At 39.4% G+C, this 23,097-nt stretch overlaps 1 protein-coding gene and 1 pseudogene across 12 annotated transcripts in view; both read left to right on the top strand.

The window, feature by feature from the left end:
- The window catches only part of MARK1 (microtubule affinity regulating kinase 1), a 112,551-nt gene that overhangs the window by 76,125 nt on the left and 13,329 nt on the right, over positions 1-23,097 (top strand). For 7 of the 12 annotated variants that reach the window (XM_065589409.1, XM_005306938.4, XM_005306936.4 and 4 more), the window contains 7 exons: positions 2,371-2,607; positions 2,685-2,804; positions 9,775-9,874; positions 10,307-10,419; positions 11,342-11,495; positions 13,133-13,326; positions 16,863-16,963. In XM_065589409.1, the coding sequence (XP_065445481.1) occupies positions 2,371-2,607; positions 2,685-2,804; positions 9,775-9,874; positions 10,307-10,419; positions 11,342-11,495; positions 13,133-13,326; positions 16,863-16,963 (1,019 nt within the window). Of the gene's footprint in view, positions 1-2,370; positions 2,608-2,684; positions 2,805-9,774; positions 9,875-10,306; positions 10,420-11,341; positions 11,517-13,132; positions 13,327-16,862; positions 16,964-23,097 lie in introns of all 12 variants that reach the window. The other 5 variants (XM_042850197.2, XM_065589407.1, XM_065589405.1 and 2 more) reach the window with 1 other exon arrangement.
- LOC112058729 (U2 spliceosomal RNA) lies at positions 13,492-13,661 on the top strand (annotated as a pseudogene).

Genomic DNA, 23,097 nt, shown 5'->3' with positions numbered 1-23,097 from the left:
AAAAATTACTAGCATTTCTGCAGCTGTCTTCACCATATCTCACCCATTTGTTGTTTTAGCAGTTTAACTTTGCTAAATTTGAATGTGACAAAATATTTTATATGCATCTATATGTATACGGTATAATACACACATACAGGATTGCCATGTGAGAAGTTAGAGACATGCTAATTGTACTTATCATACATTTTTGATAAATGTCCCTGTCCTCTCCCCTCTAATAAGCCCAGGGCATATTCTAACATTCCAAATCCCTGAGCTGATTTAAATAATCAGCCTTCCAGAGAAGTATTTCCTCCTCCACTCAGCCTTTCCATTTCCTCCAAAGTTGCACCTGGTATGGTAGGATTCAATGCTGGGATAGTAACAGTGGCTGTAGATATTAAAATGTGACAGCCTTAAAGTCTAATGTCTTGAGCTATTCCAGGGTTAGACTTGAGAACTTTATGCCATTTGGAAGCAGGAGATTCCTGGCTTCCCAGTGGGACCCAGCACTTACTTCAAATTCCACAAAGTCACGAGACATTGGATGTTTGCTATTTTTGATTATTTATAGAGGTGTGTTTATATTAATTTTGAATTTCTCTCCTTCTGAGGTTTATACAGTTGTACTCATGGTAACCAAGGCTCCTGGCTTTGCAGAGAGATGGATACTAGAAATAGTCAAAATAAAACTGCTTGGGAACCTTTTACAGGTTTTTAAAACAGTTTTCTCCTTAACACATGGCATATCCAAAAGACGGGGGAATGCTGTGGTATGAAGATTTTCTTTAGCACTTGTTTGTGTTGACCTGCATAACTCATTGTAGCTTCACTACTCCTGAGTAATGTGACTGTCACAAACTCAAGCTGACAAAACTTTTATAGTAACTATCCTGTATTCCACCTGTGTAAATACACACAGCACATTATTGAAGTAAATGTTTCTGAGATTTGCCTGGCTGCTGCTGCTATTAAAGCATGCTGAGTAATGATGGAGGAGGGGAAACTTTGGCAAAGGATGATGAAATAAAGTACAGAAAGTATCAGGAAATATCTGTTCTCCAAACAGACACTTGTGTTTTAAAGTCCTAAATGAGGGTGGAAAAAAACTGAAGTTTTTTAAAATAAAAAAAATATTTAATTGTCTTTTTTTAAAATAAACCTGTTTAAAAATGAAGTAAGACTTAAACTTACTATAATTAATTTTAAGTAATTAAGCAATACATATTTGTTGCTGAAGTTTTTAAAGAAAGTCAAACCACTGAAATGGTGGAAGTCACTGGCTAGGCACCCAGAACTTTTGTTTGAAGTGCCAAATCAGCTTTTGATAGCAGTAACCTCTTCTCCTGGTGCAGGGACTATTTTCTTCATTTCAGTTTATCCAACTAATATAGTTCAAAGACTAGTCTGACTGAAAGTTGAAAAAACAAGGAAAGCTTGTTTTCCTCTTCCAGTCTCTAAATAAAAATGAGGGGTGAGAGGATGATCTTCTAGTTCTAAAAATCTTGAAGGACATGGTGACCAGAAACAAACAGTTACATTTACTAACTAAAGGAACCTTCTTTGTCTAATAAATCAGTTAGTTTTGCGTGCAGAACTTGTTTTGATCAACCTTTTTACTTACATATGTGGCATGTTTAAGGTAGTTCTATTTAACTGATTAAAAAAAAAATATTATAATGCTGTTTTCATGCAGTTAATTGAATTCCAATTTTCATCCAAATACATCACAACATAAATCACAAGTAAATATTAATCATCTAGTAAATAAGAAATGGATCATTCACTATTTTCTAACCCAATAAAAAAGTAAAAATAAGAATAAATATCTTAATCTATGTAACTGCTTAAATAAATGCATATAGATGTAGTGTATCCTCCTAGTTAACAAAATGTACCAAGTTTAGTGTAAAAGCTATATTTAATGGCAAATCAACATGCTTTACTAATCAATGAGAATCAACCCCTTTTCTTCCCACACCTACCCATACACATGGCAAAATGCCTGGGACTCAATTTATATCCTTTGGAAGCAAACCGGTTAAGTCTTCTAGGCCAAAGCTTTCAATTTAGAAGCACTAGATTGCTTTTGAATCCACAGTCAACTAGTTTTAACTGCTGTCTAGCTTTATACACTGTAAATTATTGTCTGAACAATAAATCCTTTGAATTTAACTTTATTTGCACCTCAAAATTGAACTCCAGATATTTTAAATAGCAATACTCTAAGTAGTGAATTCACAGGTTTTGTTTCCTTTGTTCTCTAATGTCAAACTCACTATTTTGGAAAATGTAACTTTTCTTCTCAACAAGCGATGCACACTTATATGTTGATCTTTATTGTGATGTATACATTTGGCCATTTTTCTTTCAATATTTTTCTCTTAGGCAGAAAACCTTCTACTTGACGCAGACATGAACATTAAAATTGCAGATTTTGGTTTTAGTAATGAATTTACAATTGGTAACAAACTAGACACTTTTTGTGGAAGCCCACCCTATGCTGCTCCTGAACTTTTTCAAGGAAAGAAATATGATGGCCCAGAGGTGGATGTATGGAGTCTTGGAGTTATTCTTTACACACTAGTCAGTGGCTCCTTGCCATTCGATGGTCAGAATTTAAAGGTACAGTTGAAATTTGACATCTCAATTTCAATTTGCTAACTTTTCAGCATCAAGAATATATTTTCTTTTCTATCTAGGAACTGAGGGAGCGAGTATTACGGGGGAAGTACCGTATTCCATTCTATATGTCCACAGACTGTGAAAATCTACTGAAAAAACTATTGGTACTGAATCCAATCAAACGAGGGAGCTTAGAAGTAAGTAATTTCTTTCTGAAATTATCTTCACAGCAAGAATGAGCTACTTATTCCAATAACTAGACAGGACATTGTTTCTGAAAGCGAGATCCCACTTTATTTCTGTTGTAGAGGCCTGCAGTTCCTAGGATTGTCAGGAAGCATTGCAGAGGGCAGTGCAGTTTGAATATGAGGCAAGGCTGTGGAGTCTTTTCCCTTTCTTAACTTTTGGCTGATCAAAGGACTGTCACTTTAAGAGCATTACAAAGTGCAAACTGCTTCCATTTGACTTCTTGCAAATGGTCAAACATGGAGCTAGTTCAAAAAAATGTGGAAAGCAGAATGGGGTTGTAGATGGCTGTTTTGGGGAACATTTTTTTGGTTGAGGTAAAACAAAAAGCAGTGCGAAGCAATGCCCCAAGAGTTCTTGCCATGATTTAAAATTGCCAGCCTACTGCCTAGAGAGTGGAGGCAAGATGAATAGCTCTGACTATAATTGGAAATGAGTTTTCATTTGTCTGGTATCATAAACACAAATATTGAAAGCCATTACAATGGTAAACTTGATAGTTGTTAGCTAGTTTTGCTTAATCTTGTTTCCTCTCCTAATTTCCTGGGCACTAATAATTTTATTTTTTGGTAACCAAGAAATAATACTACTAGTTCTGTCCTGTCCTTCAGCTAAAAATCTATTTTATGAGAATTCAGTGATTTGAGTCATGCGGTTTTGTCTGTAAAAATGTATGCCAGATTTACCAGGAGTGGGGAAATCTGGTTTTAAGCAGTTATTTAAGTTTTGTAAGGTGCTTCAAAATGTACAATTTAGTCAAGTAGTTTAATGTAAAATGCCGTTTCCTGTAACAGCATATGTTTGCTGATTGGCTCCGGAGATAATGTAGTATATTACACCAAATATTTTTTTATGTATAGATTTAGACCGCAAATCTAATTGCCGTTTTATATTGCTTTTGGAGATCTCTGGCAAAGAAAGATTTATTATTTGATAATGCCCATCCCGTATCTGAAATAAAAAGTACAACGGATGATAAAATGTTTGAGGTACAATGTGCATTAGTCACTAGTGACCTTTATTTTATCTTTGTGTGTTTGCTTTCCTAGCAGGGGGTGGTGTTCCAGAGAATTCATCCTATTTAAGCAGTTTTTTTTTTTTCCAGTGTAGTAGTTTGAGCTTTCTGGCACAAGTATTTTTCATTTCAGAATAACTGCTGTGTTCAACAGTTGGATGGAAGTTGGGTAATGGCGTTTTCTGATTGGTTGATTGTAATAAATTACATTATATTCCTACCTAGAGAATACATTGATAAGAGCTTAGTAACTGCAAGAAGCTGAAAGACTGACTTCAGAATGAATGGCTTCTTCCAGCCTTCCATTTATAAGTTTCTTCTTGTAAAGAGATTCAGGTCTAGCACTTCAGATTAAAGATTCTTGGAAACCCTGGAGGCATAACTGGGCTCCTCAGTGTTTGAGTATGACAATCATATACTCCTATTCTTTGAAACCCATCATTGTCCCTGTAGAGTGTTGCTGATGGCAGCCATACAGGAGCCGACTTTTCTAGGGTAGAAAATGGGTTACTGCCAAATATCTGCAAAAAGGGAGTGAATAAACAGAATCTGAGGCACTCTTGAAATGAAACATGGGGCAAGAATCCATCCTCTAATTTGAAGATGAGCACCGTCACAAAAATGCATTTTATTAATGAGATATGAAGTATTATTTGGGGTGAAAAGTTTAGCTTGGAAATAAATTGTTTATATACCTGCCTGAGTGCTGCTTCTAGTCCTCTTCAGCATGTTAACTATAGGGACAAAATCAACTTAAAATTCACATTTCCATCAGAAAATGCTGCACTTGTTACTGTTACAATTAATATATATGGTTATTGGAACTGGAAAAGATTTGAGAATATTTTTCTCTTTTTAGTTTGTGTGTTTTGACAGTATTTTGCTTAGTCAGCTTCACTCTTTTTTTGTTACTGGTCATTTGTTGTTTCTGAGCCATGCACTAGCATGACTCTCATGCTGCTCTGGTAAGAGATCCAGTGTGTGCTTTTTTGGTTTTTTTTTGTCTCCCCCCCCCCCCCCCCCCCCCCCCCCCCCAAGAGGGTGTTTACCAGTAACAACAGCAACAAAATTGGAACTGAAGAAACAGCGCCTTAAGCAGTAGGCTTAGCCCTTGGGCTGGTATGTGTTATGTAAATATTATAAACCATACGAACAGGGAAACATATTTTAAAAGTAGGAAAATGTTGTTTTACAATCACAAATGTTGCTGGGATATATAGGGCAGTGTTTCTCAAATGTGGCCACCAGGGGCTTTTCTTGCAGCCTAGCCTCCTGGGCTGTGATGGGGGGTGGTGTGGTGTGGGGAGGGCAAAGTAGAACCCTCTCCCCCTCTCTGTTGCTCCTGGATGCTGGGGCCAGCAGCAAGGGTTGTGCCCTGCTCCACTCTGGAGACACCTTGGGCACAACGCTGGAGGAGCAGGCAGCCAGTGAGTTCCCCACCTTCCCAGGGGTGATGGGGCTCAGGCTTTGGGCTTCAGCCCTGGGGTGGAGGGGCAGCAGGCTCTGGCCACATGGCTTCAGGCTCCGTCCCTGGGCTCCAGCTGTGGGGCTTTGGGCTCTGGCCCCCCACTGCCTTCCTGTCTCCCCTGGCCCCCACTGCCTCCCCCATCCCTGCATCCAGGGCTTAATTTGTTCCCAGGCTTGCCAGGGCTGAGTAAGTCTGCTGTGAAAAGTATGTTTGTTTATACCATAAACTTGTATGTATACTTGTATGTTTGTTTATACCATTTTTCACAACAGACATACTAGCTAGCAATAAATAAATTACAATGATTTGGACATGTATATGTGCATATGTATTTGGTTTTCCTAAAGCTAATCAGGTATTTTAGGGAAAAGTGTGAGAGCGGCCACCAGCAAGAGTTGATGGCTGCACTTGGAGGCCACCAAAAAAATTGTCCTGAAAACCCCTGATTTAGGGGCAGGTACAATACCAGAAACTACTTGGGACTTCTTTAAATTGACAAGATTTCAAGTTCTCTAAAAGAAATGAGAAGCAGGGAAATTGCAACAGGGCAGATTTACAGTTACGAAGAATAACAAAATGAATGTTTTTGAGGCTTAGGGTGACCAGACGTCCCGATTTTATCGGGACAGTCCCGATATTTCCTTCTTTGTCCCGCGTCCCGACCGATGTTCGGTCGGGACGCGGGACAAAGAAGGAAATTTACCCTCTGCTCCGGCGCTCACGCCCCCCCAACCCCGACTCCGCCCCCTCCTTCCCCCATTGGATCTCTCAATGGAGGGAGGAGGTTAGGAGGAGGGTCGGGCAACTACCAGGAGCCTGGGAGGGGAAGGGAAAGTTGCCGCGGCCCCGCCGGGAAGGAGCCGCTGGAGCGCAGCCGAGTGGGAGAGGCGCGGGGCTCCCATGCCGGCGGCGGGACGCGCCGCATGTGCCCACGGCGGGCTGGGGAGCGGGAGGCTCTGCAGGGCTGGGAAAAGCCCTGGCTCCTGCCCGTTGCCCAGCCTGGAGCCCCGGGGAGCCCCTCAGGAGACCGGCCGCTGCTGTGGAGGCAGCAGCCGGGGCTGGCTCTGGCCCGGGTGGGCAGCGTGGGCCGCCGGAGACACGCGGCGAAGAGAGGCTGCGGGGGCGAGACTTGTCCCAGGCAGGGAGGCCGGCGGACAGGGGCGAGGGGCCAGCCGGGGTCCCCATAAACTTCCCCGCTGCTGACAGGGAGCCCCGCGCCTCTCTTGCTTGGCTGCGCTCCAGCGGCTCGCCCCGCCTGGAAGGAGCCGCTGGAGCGCAGCCGAGCGGGAGAGGCGTGGGGCTCCCTGCCGGCGGCGGGACGCGCTGCATGTGCCCACGGCAGGCTGGGGGGCAGGAGGCTCTGAAGGGCTGGGAAAAGCCCTGGCTCCTGCCCGTTGCCCAGCCTGGAGCCCCACAGGTGACCGGCCGCTGCTGTGGCTCGGCTGTGCCAGCCCTGGCCCCTTGCACGCCCGCGCCGTGGCCAGCCCCGGACTTTGTTTCTTGTCCCCCCCCCCTGCCCTCTTTATCCCTAGCCCCTTCTGCATCGGGGCCAGCTTTTGCCCTGGGGTGGGCAGCACGTGCGCCCGGCGCGGCTGGGGCCTGCTAATGCCCCCCCCGCCCCTGCGAAACTCTTTTTTTTTTTTTTTTTGGCTCCGCCGCCATTTTTTTTTTGCTCCGCCCCCCCCCCCACACACCCCCCCACCCCCCCGCGTCACGATATTTCATCCCTGTGGTCTGGTCACCCTATTGAGGCTAGCAAGTCTCAAACCAAGGCAGAACATTACTAGATAGTCCTTCCCTAAGACTTCAGGCAAAGTGCATTGCACAGCATCTAGTCAGTTGAAATATAGTTTGGGTTGATAATCCGATTTTAAAATATCCTGACCAAAGTTGTTGCTGTACAATTAACTGACCAAAAGCCAGACTGAACTCCCTACAAATGTAATACTGATCCTTCTGAGGCTAGATCATCTCCATACGCTTTAAAAGTGCTTTACTGCAAGTGGGCTCTTTTGGATATTGAACAATAACTAGATAAGACCTCTAAATTAATGTACTTAATTGACAAAATTGAATTTTAGCTTAAAAACATACTCATCTTTAAAATATGGAGAACTAGATTAGAGAAGTTTTTGAACCATAGAACTGAATAGCAAGGAGAGGGACAAAACTAATAGCACTGCATCAAAAATGGTGTTGGTCCAGTCATGTTGCTGGAAGATCTAGTGGGGATGGAGAGGGGAGGAATGGGATGCTTCTCAGAAGGGTGGTTCCTCTTGCCAAAAATATCATTGTAGAAATAGTTTTGCATTCCTGCTCTATTTGCTGAGAATACTACTAATGAACTGAAGCATTCCAGCATCTTCTGTCTGTTGTGAACCTTGCAGTTGGATAGTAATAGTCCTAGCGACCATCATGTGATAAGACTCCTTGTAAATAATCAGAGTCAACTGTCAGCTGAGTCTGTGGCCAGAAGACAGCAGCAGTTTGTGTCCATTAGCAAAAATAATTACGAAGATTATTTCTGAGGCAGAATTTTAATCATATATCTGGTGATCTTACTGTCAGCAAAACATTAGTTGGCTAATAAGTGAACTGACTTATCTGAATAGCTGTTTTTAAGATTTTGTTCTCTGTGCTATAAATAGCATTAAGACAAAAATGGGTCTTTAGTTTGGCAGCCATGTAGTAGTGCAAGACCCAGGTTACATCCTAGGAAAATTGAGCCTTTCTCTCTTAGAGGGATTCAACTGAAGTGTTTTCTGGAGGTGACATTTTTGGAGTTTGTGGGGGGAGGATAGATTAGTGGTCACGTCTCTCTTTTGGCAACCTGGTGAACGGCATTTGTGTCGATCTCTAAAGAGGCTTTGCTACCTGTCATCGTAGCTGAAGGATAAGTATTGTTTCTAGCTATTCAGCAGGAGGTAAGTATGTGTTTAAGGAGCAAATTTGGTGGAGTTTTGGGATTTCCTCTGAATAATTGTTCAGGAATGGCAAGGTGTATCAGGAAGAAATCTCCCAAAAATGTATAGATACAATCTATAATATTAAAGATGGTTGCATGGCATGGAAATAGTTAAATGCAAAGTTCTTTCTTGAGATGAACTGTGAATATGTTTTAAAGAGAGACAACCCACAGGAAAAGATGAATGGTCATAGCCAGTGTTTATTGTCCTAGCTTGCAAAGGACAACAGTCATTTGGGAACATAGTGGCATTCCTACACAGGCTCTTAAATTATGTAAAGAAATTGTTGTTATAAAAATTGTTTTGGAATAAATGATTTGTTTTGCAGTAGCACATAGAAGTCTCAACCAAACTCAGGGTCCCGTTGTACTAGGTAATGTCCAAGCAGAGAGTGTGAGAGAGACAAATAGGGGAGGCAGAGACAGGGTTTCAGCATCCAATCATACTGCTGATTGGCAAATGTACTGTGTTAGGATTTTTTTTTTAATCTGATTTTTTGGAGGGGGGGTGTTTTTGTTTTGTTTTTGGTTTTGGTTTTTTATTTATTTATTTTTTTAATGCATGTTAAATATTTTAAGGGGTGAGGGAGAAAGTAAGGAGGGATGAATGAATTGGAACAAAGGAGTTCAGAAGACCAGGACATGGAAGAAGAGATGGGAAAGCAAAGGGTATAGAAGAGTATTGAGGGCACAAGGAGTTAAGAAGAGAGTGGGAGGAGGTCAGAATAAACAGCTCATCAGAAAACAATATAATGCTCAGAGTCTAAACTGGAAACCTCAATCTGACGTCACCAGAGATACACTAGTGCAGCTCCAGCTGCACACGCTGAAGGGAGTCTGTCTTTGCTCCTGAGCAGGGTTAGGCAGCCACTGAGCCTTTTTTAGATGCTGCTGCTTGACCCTTTTTGCTTTAGACAACTATGACATGCAAGTCAGCCTGTGTAACCAGTGTGTGTAAAGATGTACGGTAATAGAATATTCTAAAGAGATAATGACAGCGCATAATCGTTTCATTTTTTTTCTTTGAAAAGCCTTGTACAAAATTATAGAGATAGAAAGAACCTATTAAGCTAGCAGGGCTCCATCTCAAGTTATAAGTTTCAGATAATTTCCTAAAAATTTCCTTAAATGTCTCTCCTAATAGCAATCACTATGGTTTATTATTATGGTAACTACATAAAAGGGCAACTTATGTCCAGCTTTTCACCATGCAGATAATGGTAGCTTTTGAGCTCTGATACAAGATCTCCTTTTATAAAGGTCCTATTCCTGGTTAGTTAATTGGCCAAGCAGTTTTGTTGTCGTTCACATAAATATGTATTGGTTGATGCTGAAACATCTTGTTTTCTAAACCGGCGCTTACAGGGGCTGATTCAATTCCCATTAAAATCAATGGGAGGCTTTCAATTTACTTTAAAGCCCTAATTGAATAAACAGTGTAATGCTTTAGCTGAGATTTGTTTAATTTCCTAGCAAATTATGAAGGATCGGTGGATGAATGTTGGCCATGACGAGGAAGAATTAAAGCCATATACTGAGCCAGAACCAGATTTTAATGACACCAAAAGAATAGGTAAGGATTTTCCTATTATGTGGAAATAGATGATAAATGTTTTATTGCAAATAAAACAATTTGATAGAAAGTGCCACAAAGGGAATTGGTTTATTACAAAAGTAAAATGTATTTGCTGTTTATTTAAAAGAGAAACTTTAACTTAGTCGCGGTGCCCTTTCTAGAACTACTTTGTGTTTGCCAGGTTACGTATGGTTTAGTTTATTCATTTAAATAGCATAGGCACAAAGTTTTCAAGAAAGTAGTAACAATGAAAACAATGGGGCTGTAGTCTGTTCATTACTGAACAATAAATACAATGTAGATTCATTTGAATCATCAGTTATCTTCTAATTTTATGTTTTCAATTTTCAGTGTATAGAAATTGCCAAGAATCTCTAGGGCACCTGTCCTGCTAAGAATAAACTATGCTTTTTATTTTTTTATTTTTAGACATAATGGTCACTATGGGGTTTTCAAGAGAGGAGATCCATGAGTCTTTAGTAAAGCAAAAGTATGATGAAGTCATGGCTACTTACCTGCTTCTAGGCAGAAAACCACCTGAAGTAAGTTTTATCTAATTTATATCTGCCAGTTTGAGTTCTAAATCTAGTTGTACTGAACATGCTATATTTGTTTTTTTTATTTTATATTCACCTTGCATAAGACTTTCAGAAATTAGTTTAGCTTGGGTTGGGTGACAGTTTATTTATGCTCTGCCCTTGCTTTGCAGACCTGGATTAAGTGTGTTTTTAACGAACAAATAAAATGTAATTGTCTCCATTTTTCCACATTACAAGACAGTTAGCCATTGTACGTGATTTGATGGTATTCAGGAGAGGTCCAAGAATGTAACAGTGGTGGCATTAATTATTAGGATTGAGTTCCATTGGCAGTGGTGATGGTGTATGTGGAAAATTACACAGCACTTGGAAATTTAGCTCTATTCACTGTTGTCCATTGTGTACGTTAAAATTATGGAATTGGAGAGAGGTGAGAAATCCACTACTCAAAGTGAAGAGACTTACTGAGGTCCTGATCCAAAACCCGTTAAGTTCCCAAGAGTCTTTCTGTAGACTTCAATGGGCTTTGGATCTCGTTCTAAGTGTTTTATGGAAATAACAGACATCAGTTAGAAAAAATCATTACCAATAAAATGGTTTTTGAAATATTCACTGGGCAAAGTGATGAATCCTGGGCAACCTGTTTAATTGTAAATCAGCATCATCTACGCTTGGCTTCTCTTGGCCTCCTAAGAGCACTATAGGATGAAAGAGGCTGAATAAAACTCTTCTGCAGTACTTCCTCAGCCACACCAAGAATTAATGGACATGAGATGACTATTCCAACCTATTTAATTTAAAAGCCTTAACGACCAAATTAAATGCTTTATATAGGAATCCTTCACTATTTAATGATGTGGTAGTGCTGATAATGTTAATTTGTCTACGTTTCAAAAATATTTAAAATGCTTACTTATGCTTGTAGTTTGAAGGAAGTGAATCCCTGTCCAGTAGTAACCTGAGTCAAAGGTCTCGACCCAGCAGTGACCTCAACAACAGCTCTATGCAGTCTCCTGCTCACCTGAAAGTCCAGCGGAGTATATCGACCAATCAGAAACAACGACGGTTCAGTGATCATGGTGGGGATGACATTCAAACAAGTAAAGTAACCCATACAATTTAAATCTGAGTGTGCAGTGTTTTGTGAGCCTGGCACTCCACCTCTCTGTGCATTTCTTGTGTGCCTCATCACGCCACACCATGATGCTTCTTATCCGTACGAGCGCTTCTGTGGTAAATGTGGGCCAGCTTAATAGAATTGACCCTTTGGGGTTTGTTACTTTGGTGTAGCTATCACCTTCTAAATTCTGTATGCAATTAAATACAAGTTCTAATTTTCTGTTATATTCAAAACTATACTTTTTTTTAAAAAACACTGTATTGCAAATTCATAGTTCAGGGAAGAGTTCGTTAACTCCTGATCTGAATAAACTCCAAGACTGCAGGCTATTGTGTTTTAGGCATTCTGAGACCGAAGGCCAAATTGTTGGGTTAACCAGGGATAATCATTTTACTGAGTTATTGGGAAGCATCTTCAGGTGGTAGTAGGTATACAAAATGGAGTAAATATTCACATTTTAAATATGAAAAGTTTAAAAAAAAAAAAAAAAAAAAAAAAAACCAGGCAGTCAAATGCTAAAACTTTTTTTATTGAGAAACTCTTGACCCTTTCCTCCTCCTACTTTGACTTCCACCTCTCACCAATCCTGTTCCCCCCCTGTACAGGTCAGTAGTGGGGTTTTTTTTCACAGAAGTAAATAATACATTGGGGCAGATCCTCAGCTAGTGCAAACTGTCAAACTCCATTGAAATAAATGGAGTTGTATATTTTACACCAGCTGAGGATCTGCCCAGAAAGAACTGAGAGGGGAGAGCTGTGATTCTCCCACATAAGCATAAAGTAAATAAAATAGTTTTAATTTATTCTGTGGACAAAAGCTTTACTCATGAGTTAAGGAGAGTGAGGATGGGGTAGACAGGCCATATGTCCACTTTTAAGTGAAGCAGTCCTGCTTTTGTCCAGTTTGTCCCGTCTGACACTAATGTAAAACCAGATGTGACGTTATCCAGTCTCACGCATGGAGGACACCATTTTGAAGAGCGTGCTGCTCTGGTCTTGTCTGTGTGTGACCCCCAGCCCTTTTGTCCCAGTGGATACAGGGATCCTGCATGCAACATGACCTCGCACAGATGGTGATTGCAAGGTCACGCTGATGGAGATGAGGTCACACAGGCGGGAATGGGCCCATGCCATTCCCAAAAGTATTGGATTGTTCAGTATTCAGGAGACGCGTTAGTGGCCACCCTAAAGTAGGGAAAGGTTTTAAAAAATAAAAATATTTTGGAACAGTTTCCCTTTCATCATTTTGCCCATCCCATTTTCTGTGCTTTGTTTTTTAGCAAATTGATGGTTAAAATCGGTTAAAATTAGAACTAAAATATAAGTAGAAACTTATAAATCAATACTAAGATGTAACACGAAGTACTGAACATACACTACATGTCTTCAAATTTGAGACAGGTGGTTCAAATTTATTTAAAGATAACAATGTATGTAACGATCACATTTTACAGGTAGCATATACAGCAGCCTTGCAGTCTTACAGTCATTCCAAAGGTTTTTTTCCACATGTAGAGAATCATACTTCAGAGTATATTGACTGAGGGAGAAGCAATGATTGTTTTTAGATAGTATAATTTTGTTTTTATTTGACAGTTGGTCCATCAATTCCTCCTGCTGTATCATACACAAAAAGGGCTCAGGCAAATAGTGTGGAAAGTGAACAGAAAGAGGAATGGGACAAAGATGTGTCACGTAAACTTAGCAGCACTACAGTTGGATCCAAAGGAGAAATGGCAGCAAGTCCACTTGTAGGTCCAGAAAGAAAGAAAGCGCCTGCAATTCCAAGTGTGAGTGTTTTTAAATCGGCTGGGGCAATATCTGCTGTATACTTGGCATCTTATATAAGCATTAGCCTTATATTAGTTAGTGAATATTCTGTTAACTGTGTATTTTGGTAGCTTATTCCTGTGTACCAATAAGAAGCTATGCTGTATATGCTTTTTAAAAATAAATTATCTTCTAAGTTTTATATCTGTTCTTATCAGTTTAATATCTGATATGTCCTTCATTTGAGGACTGTATATTAAATTTATTTTTGAAACAGGGATGGAATAGCAGCTTGCTCTGTCCACCCCAGGCATCGACCTGATATTGTGTTGTCTCTGGAAACAGTGCATCTCCTTTTGGGGAGAATAAAAAAAAAAAAAAAAAGCTTCCAGACAGCTGTTGGACTAGTTATTGGAAGCATTTTTTCTTATACTTTAATATTTTAACCTAAAAATGTTGGCAGGCTTGTGCAGTATCATTGGTCTTCGGGGCATACCGTCAAATTTTTTTGCTTGTTACCTTTACAGGAATTTATGATACTTCATTTAAAAGCATGAACTCGTAATAAGAAAAATTTATTTGTAGTACAGAAGTCTGATTTTGTAATACGACTCAAACCTGTGCTAATTTTTTCAAGAGAAGACAAAAACTGGTTAAGTATCAAGATAGTAGTGCTTGTACAGTGCAGTCAGGGAAAAAGTATCCATGTGATAGACTGTAAGAATTTGCTTTTTCCATTGGGATTTAGTACACTGTGACCTCCATGTTGGATTCCAAGGATGGAATCCATGCCGCTGCTAAAGAAATTCTCTCTTCAGACAAAATCAACTTTTAAATCTGCTAAATTATAAGGATTCCTTCCTCTCACAGACCGTGTCTGCAATACGTCACACAGCTGCTTTTAAGCCTTCATTTTGTTTAAAAATCTCTCCCTGGGGGGACTCGAAGTGGTGGCTGTGTGGAACATTTACTGGAACTTTTTGTCCTGTTAGATTAGATTTCATTGGATTGTAAATCTTCCATGCTTTCCCAAAACTGTGTCTCCCAAAAACTGATTATGCTGATGTGTGTTGTAGGCTGATATGTCAAAAACATTTCTTTGCTTACGGTGAACTAATTAAATGAAGTATCTTAGTGGTAGAGTGAGAAATTGATTTACTTGCTAATAAGCACTACAGTAATTGTTCACTGTAAATCTGTTACTATTTTAGAGCACTTGTGAAAGAGGTTTCATGATGAGCAAGACTAAGATGTAGTGGCATCTGATATTACAGCTGTAGTTAAGGTTGAACAACCATTTCCTTTATAAATTCCCTCTTTCTATATAGCTTGTTGGTTAAAAAAAAAAAAAAAAAAAAAAATGTAATTTGCCAAAGAGGGATGGGGTGAAAAAAATTCACCCATTTCTGAATCATTTTAAGGCTAACATGGTGGTGGGAAAGACTAGATTTGTTAGAAAATGTTTATTGTCCCTAACACACATTGATTCCTATTATGTAACAGTTTAGTTTAAAACCAAATGTTACAGTTGGTTAATCTATATTCTAAAATAACATCAGATGAGGAAACTGTATTTCTCAGATTACTCAGTAGTTCTTTGCAGTTTTTGTTCTATGGTGTGAGGGGGGGATAAAGGAGACAGATGTACTGTATTCAAAACAGCATAGCTTCAGTTTCTTTCAAGAGCAGCTTCAGCTTACTTTTAAAAGAGCATCAAAAACCGCAGTGGATTGACTTGAAAATTCAAACTCCTGTACAACAATCCATACTTCAGGATTGTCTGGGTCTAAAGGCCCCCTTGTTTGTAATTTTAAAAAAAGCACACTTCAAATGTATCATTAAAAGGGTAAAAAATACATAAGCCTGAAAGCATTTTTAAAAGAATAAGCAAAACCTTTGAAACCTTCAAGAGAGAAGAACTTGCCCTCTTCTTGGCTGTAAGGAGCTATGCAGGCAATGGCACTGTTCACATAAATATGCCTGTTTTTGTGTCTTTAACATATTGACACATAAGCATAACAGTCGTACTTGGAGATTTTTAAGAGCAGGTTGGACAAACACCTGTCATGGATGGTCTAGATAATACTTAATCCTGCCTTGAGTGCAGGAGACTGGGCTAGAAGACCTCTCAAGGTCCCTTCCAGTCCTATGATTCTATGATTCTACTATACACACTATTTAAAATACATAGCAGCTATCCCAAATTTCCCATTGTGTACGAGAGATTTTTGTAATTTTAGAATGAATGAAAGTATGGATCCAAGTGTTCGTGTGCCTTGTCCTTGCTGAAGTAACTGTCTGTCTTATGACCACAGCCTATTCCACACGCTTTCTTGCATTTACATAGATTGTGGAGTATTTTAATCGGCCATGCTGAAATATAATGATCTGTATTAATGTAGTATATTTTCCAAAACACTTTATAAGATGTACTGCATGTTTACAAACTTCATTCTGTCTTACAGTACACTAATTATTTTAACATGTAATTATGAATTAATGTCAACTTGTCAACTACACAAACATTTTGAAAAATCAAAATTCAATTAATCCCATCTAAAAATTGAGAATTTTACTTTACATTTTTATATTATAATTAGCTCTTTAAGAGATAATTAGCTGTCAGAAACATTTTAAAAATAGGTTTTAGGTAGGGGAGCACATTTAACTAGCAAAAAAAAATCAATGAGAATGTTTTTCTTACTATTAATATTACACATATTTATTTGGCACCAGTCACTATGGTGGCTAAGGACAAAATCCTCCTTAGTTCTTGTTAATACCTGACTTTAGCTGAATACTGACATTGAATACTGCAGTGCAGATTGAAAGATTTTTGTCATTATCAACAAAGGACAACAAATTGTAGGATTGAAGCTGTGAGGGCAATTAAATCTACACAGGGAAGCCCTTAAACTTGCATGGAGTCCTGTTGACTTCAGTGTGACTTCTGTGTGGGTGTCCCCGTCGCACTGGATGATCAAGGCCTATAGGACTTATTTATTGTGTGCAGGAATTGGATGTTAATAAAGCAAGTTTTCTCCTTAACTACACGTTTCCTTGCTTTTATTCAGTGAATTCCAGTGGAGCCTACACAGCATGGTGATGGGAGCATTAGAAATGGATAGATGATCAAATAAGTACCTTGTGTCAACAGGTTTAATTAAGTTGTTCTGTACATTTAATGTCTTCTCTCACACAGTCTAGAGCAGTGGTTTTCAACTTGTGGTCCACGGACCCTGGGGGTCCGTAGACTATGTCTGCGAAAGATTGTTGTTACCATAGAGCAGTGGTTTTCAACTTGTGATCTGTGGACCTGTGGGGGTCCACAGATAATGTCTAAGATTTCCAAAGGGAACCACATCACCATTCGAAATCTTTTAGGGATCTGCGAATGAAAAAAGATTGAAAACCACTGGTCTGGAATTTAGATGCCACACTTTAAAATCAAATATATTCTTATATGCTGATTTGTGTTTTTCTGGATAACTTCATTTAAATTGTGTATATATTAATTAACTGTATCTGTCTTCACTCATTTTTATTCTCCTTCTAGAACAACGTATTTCCTGTTGGTGGAATGACCAGAAGGAACACGTATGTTTGTGAGCGCTCTTCAGATCGCTATTCTGCAATACAGAATGGGAAAGATAACAGGTACTCAGTTGACTTAGCCAAAAATCTGAGAGTTTGTGCTGAGGTATGAGACAGAAGTTAAAACAAACATTTAGCCAATATGCTTATGAAAGATGCTATGGTGTGGAGCAAGTTAAACTTTACACGTGTTTGTTTTATCTTGCTGAAAAATTTGTGCCTAAATATTTGTCATAGATAGACAAATTATGACAAAATTAGACAAATATTGTGATTCTGCCTTTAACCCTCTCCATGCAATAATATTGTCAGGAGTTGCCTCCATCACTGTACAAAGAGTACAAGAGAAAAACAATTCAGACATAAAATATTCTGGATGATCCAGAGGATGGTTCTTTCTTACAGTATAGCTAAGTTTTTGTGTGTGGTTTTTTATTAATTTTTTTAAGTTCCCTAATAACTACTGAATAAGATGTAACTATTTAATTGGCATAAAAGGGCTTTGTGAGTCTTGCTTATCTCATTTGTCCCAAATATTTCTGTAGTTGACTCTGCCCTTTTACTGTATTTGGTAGTTGGGGTGATTACTGTGTATTAAATATTTTTTATTTTTTTAACAAAACATCTTTCACGTTAATGGACACAGACCATTAAAATTACTTTTAGCTTACAAAATATTCACAAAATAGGAGTTGTAATTTGCAGTGTCTGACTTGAGTGCAAAGTATATCTATAAAATTTATATCGAGATTTATTTGAAGGAGCATACAAATTCTTTTGTATTTTTAAAGCACCAACCTACATGCCTATGAGTGCTGTACTTAAATGTAAAACCGTAAAGTTGAAAAGGATGGAAAAGCCCCATCAGAGTAAAGCCAGTAAACTACTATGTTTCCATTATCCACTCTTATGGTATCAATAGTGTTGGAAGTTTCATATCGATCAATTTTACTGCACAGGCAGTATTTTTCTCTGAATTCCCGAAGAATAGGGTTGTTAATTTGCATATATAAAGGACCATGTAACATATGAAAGGGGGAGAAGTGATTGTTTAAAATATTTTTTATGACACTTAGAACATTCTAACACTACTATATAATTAACACAGCAGCACAGAAGGATGGGTTAGAAATATGTTTTTGAACTCTTGGGGTATAATAGTGTAACCAGTTGATCCACATTTCCATCTGAATCTATAGAGGACTAGACATCCATTATTTCCATGGTAAGAATTATATTTTGGTTACTGATGGGCTTCCTTGCTGCATATTAGAACTGAGGTGGTAGTTAAAAATAGGGTAAAATAGTTTTAAGTTTAAAATATCTAATAGATCATAAGTTTCTGATTGCACAAAATATTGATATTTTCTTTTAAATAGATTTAACTATATATAGTACAGTATACAGGCAACTTATTATTTTTTACAATTTATTATTCTTAATTGCCCATGATTTTGAAGAGATACTGGATTTACTTTGGTCTCTATGATCCATTTTTGACCTCTTCAAAGTTAATATCCCAGACTCACCCTGCCAATGTATATCCCTTAATGCCAGAGCTCTTCTACAAGAGTCACTGCAGGACCCAGGTACTAGTTCGCTGATCCTCAAAGTCGCAGAAAATGCTACCAGAAATGCTGCCCTGAACAAGGCTGCCTCTTGTCCAAATTGATGTATGGGCTCTAGGATCTGCACCAGATCCCTAAGTGTATTAACAGTGATGGAACAATGTGTATCCTCCCTACGACCAGTGCTTTGAGACCACCCTGCTAGAAACCTCCAACTAAAAACCAAAAGGATCTTGGTAACTATTCAGCATATTGACAAACGTAAGGGCCGACAGATGGGTGGAAATGGTTGATGATGTCACTTGCCCAGTTGCTAACTGCACCGTGTACTGCTGCACCTGTTCCTCCATACTGGGCCATGTTGGTGACAGGCCCTCCCTGCTTCTGAAATTGCACAAAATTTATAGAACTTCTCACATAGCTATGGTCACACTTGTCCCTGCCAGCTGCGTTGCTCTCATGTCCTGCCGTCTGTTCGTTCAAATATCCTGGATCTGGGTGACCCATTATCTTGTAAGCCTTGTAGTGCTGCAGAAACAATTTCAGAAGTAACTGCTCAGACTACTTGAATCAATTCTCTCTTGGCTTCTCCATCTCCAAATGCAGCAGGTTTGCTACTGGGAGTGTTTGCTTCCCCAGGATCCACATTACTTCTCTGTACAGGGAATCCATTTGGTAGGCAGACCACCCTGGGTGACTTATTATTTTTTACAGTTTATTATTAATTTTCTGTGATTTTCTTTTTAAGAGAAGGCTGGCTTTTTGTCATGTGCTTGGTTTCTTATGAAACTGAATTTTGAAACTAGCTGAACAAGATTTTTTTCCTTTCACCTTTTATGTGTGTGTGTTTTTTGGCTTTTCTACAACACATTATTATAACAATTTCTATCTGGTGTTATTTAGCTTTGGGACTATTGTTTCTACTGCATTTTTGATGGATTTCATTCCTGCTTTGGTGAAGCTAAACATTTTACGTTAAGGGTCTAAAAATTCTTGGACACACAGTAGTTGTTCAGTTTTGACAACTTGAATTTGGTTTACAAAATTCATAACACCATAGTTCTCCGTCCAGAGACACCCCGAGCCTAAATTTTTGGGGAAACATTATAATTTTCATTAGGTGCACATATGTAGGAGAGTATCAAAGGGGTAGCCGTGTTAGTCTGGATCTGTAAAAGCAGCAAAGAGTCCTGTGGCACCTTATAGACTAACAGACGTTTTGGAGCATGAGCTTTCGTGGGTGAATACATGCATCCGAAGAAGTGGTTATTCACCCACGAAAGCTCATGCTCCAAAACCTCTGTTAGTCTATAACGTGCCACAGGACTCTTTGCCATATGTAGGAGAGTTTTATCAGTAACTCCTGGTGCTCTTCAGTATGGCTAGCAGATTATTCAGTGAAGTCCTGCTGCTGCTTCAGTCTGCTTAGTATACAGAAGGCACTAAAGCACTAGCACAGATTCCCATGCATGACTATATCGTGAAGGGGCATGTTTAATTGAACAGCTAGGAATGATGTATGGAAGAGAAGTAAAGGAAACTTTATTTCTCTAATTAAAAAAAAAAAAAGAAAAAAGAATGGTGTGGTGCCCCAGCTGACCTAAGGGCAAAACCACCACTGTGTCTGTTCTAGGAAGTTCGGGAAAGAATGTTCTCTTGTTGAATGTACAGTGTCGTCATTTTAAGTACTGTGGCCTCATGGGACAGGACACGGGTTCTTGTGGGGGTCATGTGAAAACTTTGAAACCCTGTCTGCGATATTAGACTCCTTCTGTCTGAGAAGTATCTCCCCCTGGCTTGCTTTTATAGCTGTTAGAGCTTTTTTCAGTTTCAAAGCTCATTTGAAAATTCTTATATTCAATTTTTTTTTTCTTAAGTTGTAAAATTTTCCTACAGGGACTTCATCTCATGGAGTCTATGTAGCACAGCAGCCAGGAGTTCTGATGCTGTGGTATTTTTCAAGTAATAGAATGTCTCTTAAAACTACAGTGCTTTCTGCCTTATTGTTGTATGCTTTACATAGTGAACATGGTCTCTTTTAAAGAACTAATGTATAACTTTGTGATGGTTAAGGGTTACAGTAAAGCATTGTATAGCAAAAAGGTTGAAGTAATTTGTAGGGTGCTCAGACAGCATTGTGATAACTGCCTTAGAAATACCCAAGTATTCAAAAATTCAAATCCAAAATATGGTAAACCTCATAAGACTACTTACGTCTTGCAATTTTCGTTTCTTCTTTCAGGTAGATTTAACTTTTAATTTTTTTATGTAACAAAGCTAACTAGTTGATATTTGGAAAATTTAATTAGAAGTAGTCAAAAATGTTTCTTCTTACTGTAGAAATTTTTGATTTTTAGTGGAAATTTGAATACCAACAAATTTTGGCCAAATACAGAAACATTTCAATTTTGAAATGCTGTCGCATTACCTCACTGAAATTGTAATATGAGTACCTTAAATTCTCCTTCTCCTCTACAAACCAGGCTCCTTGGTCTAACTATATCACCATCAAGGCAATATTTAGGTGTTTTTTAAATGACAATTCTAAATTTTCTGCAAAAAGCAAACACTTTCCCCCAAATCCTTGTTTTATTGAAAATCCAATTTTCTGTCAAAGAACAGCTTTTTGACTAGTATCAGAGGGGTAGCCGTGTTAGTCTGGATCTGTAAAAAGCAACAGAGTCCTGTGGCACCTTCTAGACTAACGTATTGGAGCAGAAGCTTTCATGGGTGAATACCCACTTCGTCAGATGTCACATGCGTCTGACAAAGTGGATATTCACCCACGAAAGCTTATGTTCCAATATGTCTGTTAGTCTATAAGGTGCCACAGGACTCTTTATAGCTTTTTGACTGGAAGTCTTTCTTGAGCAATTGGAGCCTGTATAATTTGTATAGGTTCTAGATCTCAGGAAGCATGGAAGAAACCCATTTATGTAGCAACAATTACTAAATGATAAGCGTGTGGAGTAGTATTTGATAACTACAACCATGTCACCAAGTACAATAGGGACTAGAGAACTAAGTTTTCTCTACTGCTCTGTACTGAGTCCAGTAGTCCTTTGGTTATCTGTGAAATGCAATCATCTGGACAGATAGTGGGTCCATAAATAGCACTTCTTGCAATCTATCTTAACTATCTTTTTAAAGTATTATTGTCACCACATTTTTCTGAATAAGCAAAGTATTTAAATAGTCCGCTTTCTTCCACATCTGTCAGAATTCCAAGCTGTGTTTAACATTTGATCTCTTTTTGGAAGATTGATCGCTGTGAAGGCATTTAATAGCAAATATGTAACACTGTCAAACTTAGCAAGCAAACAAATTGAAGTAAAGTACTTCTAAATGCAATAGCTATCTTCATTTTCTTGGGAATAATTCTGTTTGCAGAATATGCACTACATCAGTGTGAAACATTCAAACAGGCAGCAAGAAGGAGCACAATATTGTTAAAATACTTATATACAGAAATTTAAATCTGGGGAAAATATAGAAATTGGGAGGTCTCCGCTTGCTAAATATTTACTGTGTGAGCTCTGAGTTTGACAGTAGTTGATTTTCTCTAGATTACCTTGTCTCATTGCTCTTTTCTCTACAATTCAAAATAATTGGAGAAGGATTTACTTAAAATATTAACAATAGTTTTTGAATCAGCATGCTTGATTACAGTGATCGTACATCAGTATATTCCACCTCTGAAGTGTTTAAACCCTCCCTTCTCTCCCCCCCCCCTTTATAATTTAGTTTCCTCAGTTATTTTTATTGGTGACTAAGCCTGGACTGTCCACTCAGTTTATGCCAGTAGAGACACTCTCATAAGATCCCCACTCTCCAGGGCCGGCTCCAGGCACCAGCGCAGCAAACTGGTGCTTGGGGCAGCCCATGGAAGGGGGCAGCATGTCTGAGTCTTCGGCGGCAATCCGTCAGCGGTTACCTCAGTCCCTCTCGGAGGGAAGGACTGGCCGCCGAAGAATGAAGCGGTGCGGGAGATCAGCCGCCGAAGTGCCGCTGATTGCGGCTCCTCCCCCCACCACCACCACCCCCCCGCGCTGCTTGGGGTGGCAAAAAAGTTAGAGCCGGCCCTGCCACTCTCCAAGTATGCACAAGGGTGCTTCCTTTGTGAAATTATCCTTTTGCCCTTCCAAGGAATCCCTCTGCTGATGCTCCATGGTGCTTCCCTCTAAAGAGTTTTGGGGAACCTGCCACTCTCTGATACTGGTCCGCTGGTTACTCCTGAATGTGTGTGGAATACCAACACCTTATGTGGAGTCTCTTCTGTGGCTATAGTTGCAGGGGTCCATGCCACATGAGCAACGTTGCCAGAGGCCAGGAGTGCCATCTTATTTATGCAGAGGGGCTGCTATCCATTCGTGATGGCTCCTGCCTTATGATTCTTTCGCTGTCTTCCCGGTGGATACCTTGGATCTGTAGGGTTAGGAGGCCTTGCTCCTATGCCCTCTGAGACCTTCAAAACTCTTTCCATTAAAGGGGAGTGTAAAAGTGTGGGACTCACCCCTGTGGTGCCTCCTGCTGGTTGTTGGGAATTAGCTCTTTTCCAGCCTCCAGAGCACCCTCTGCAGGGCTGGTGTCCCGCTTGTAGCTGGCCCCGTGTCCCTCCCGAACCCCGGT

Source organism: Chrysemys picta, chromosome 3 (genome assembly GCF_011386835.1).
Source record: "Chrysemys picta bellii isolate R12L10 chromosome 3, ASM1138683v2, whole genome shotgun sequence".
In the NCBI taxonomy this organism is placed as follows: Eukaryota; Metazoa; Chordata; order Testudines; family Emydidae; genus Chrysemys; species Chrysemys picta.
This window is presented reverse-complemented; position numbering and strand designations above follow the sequence as displayed.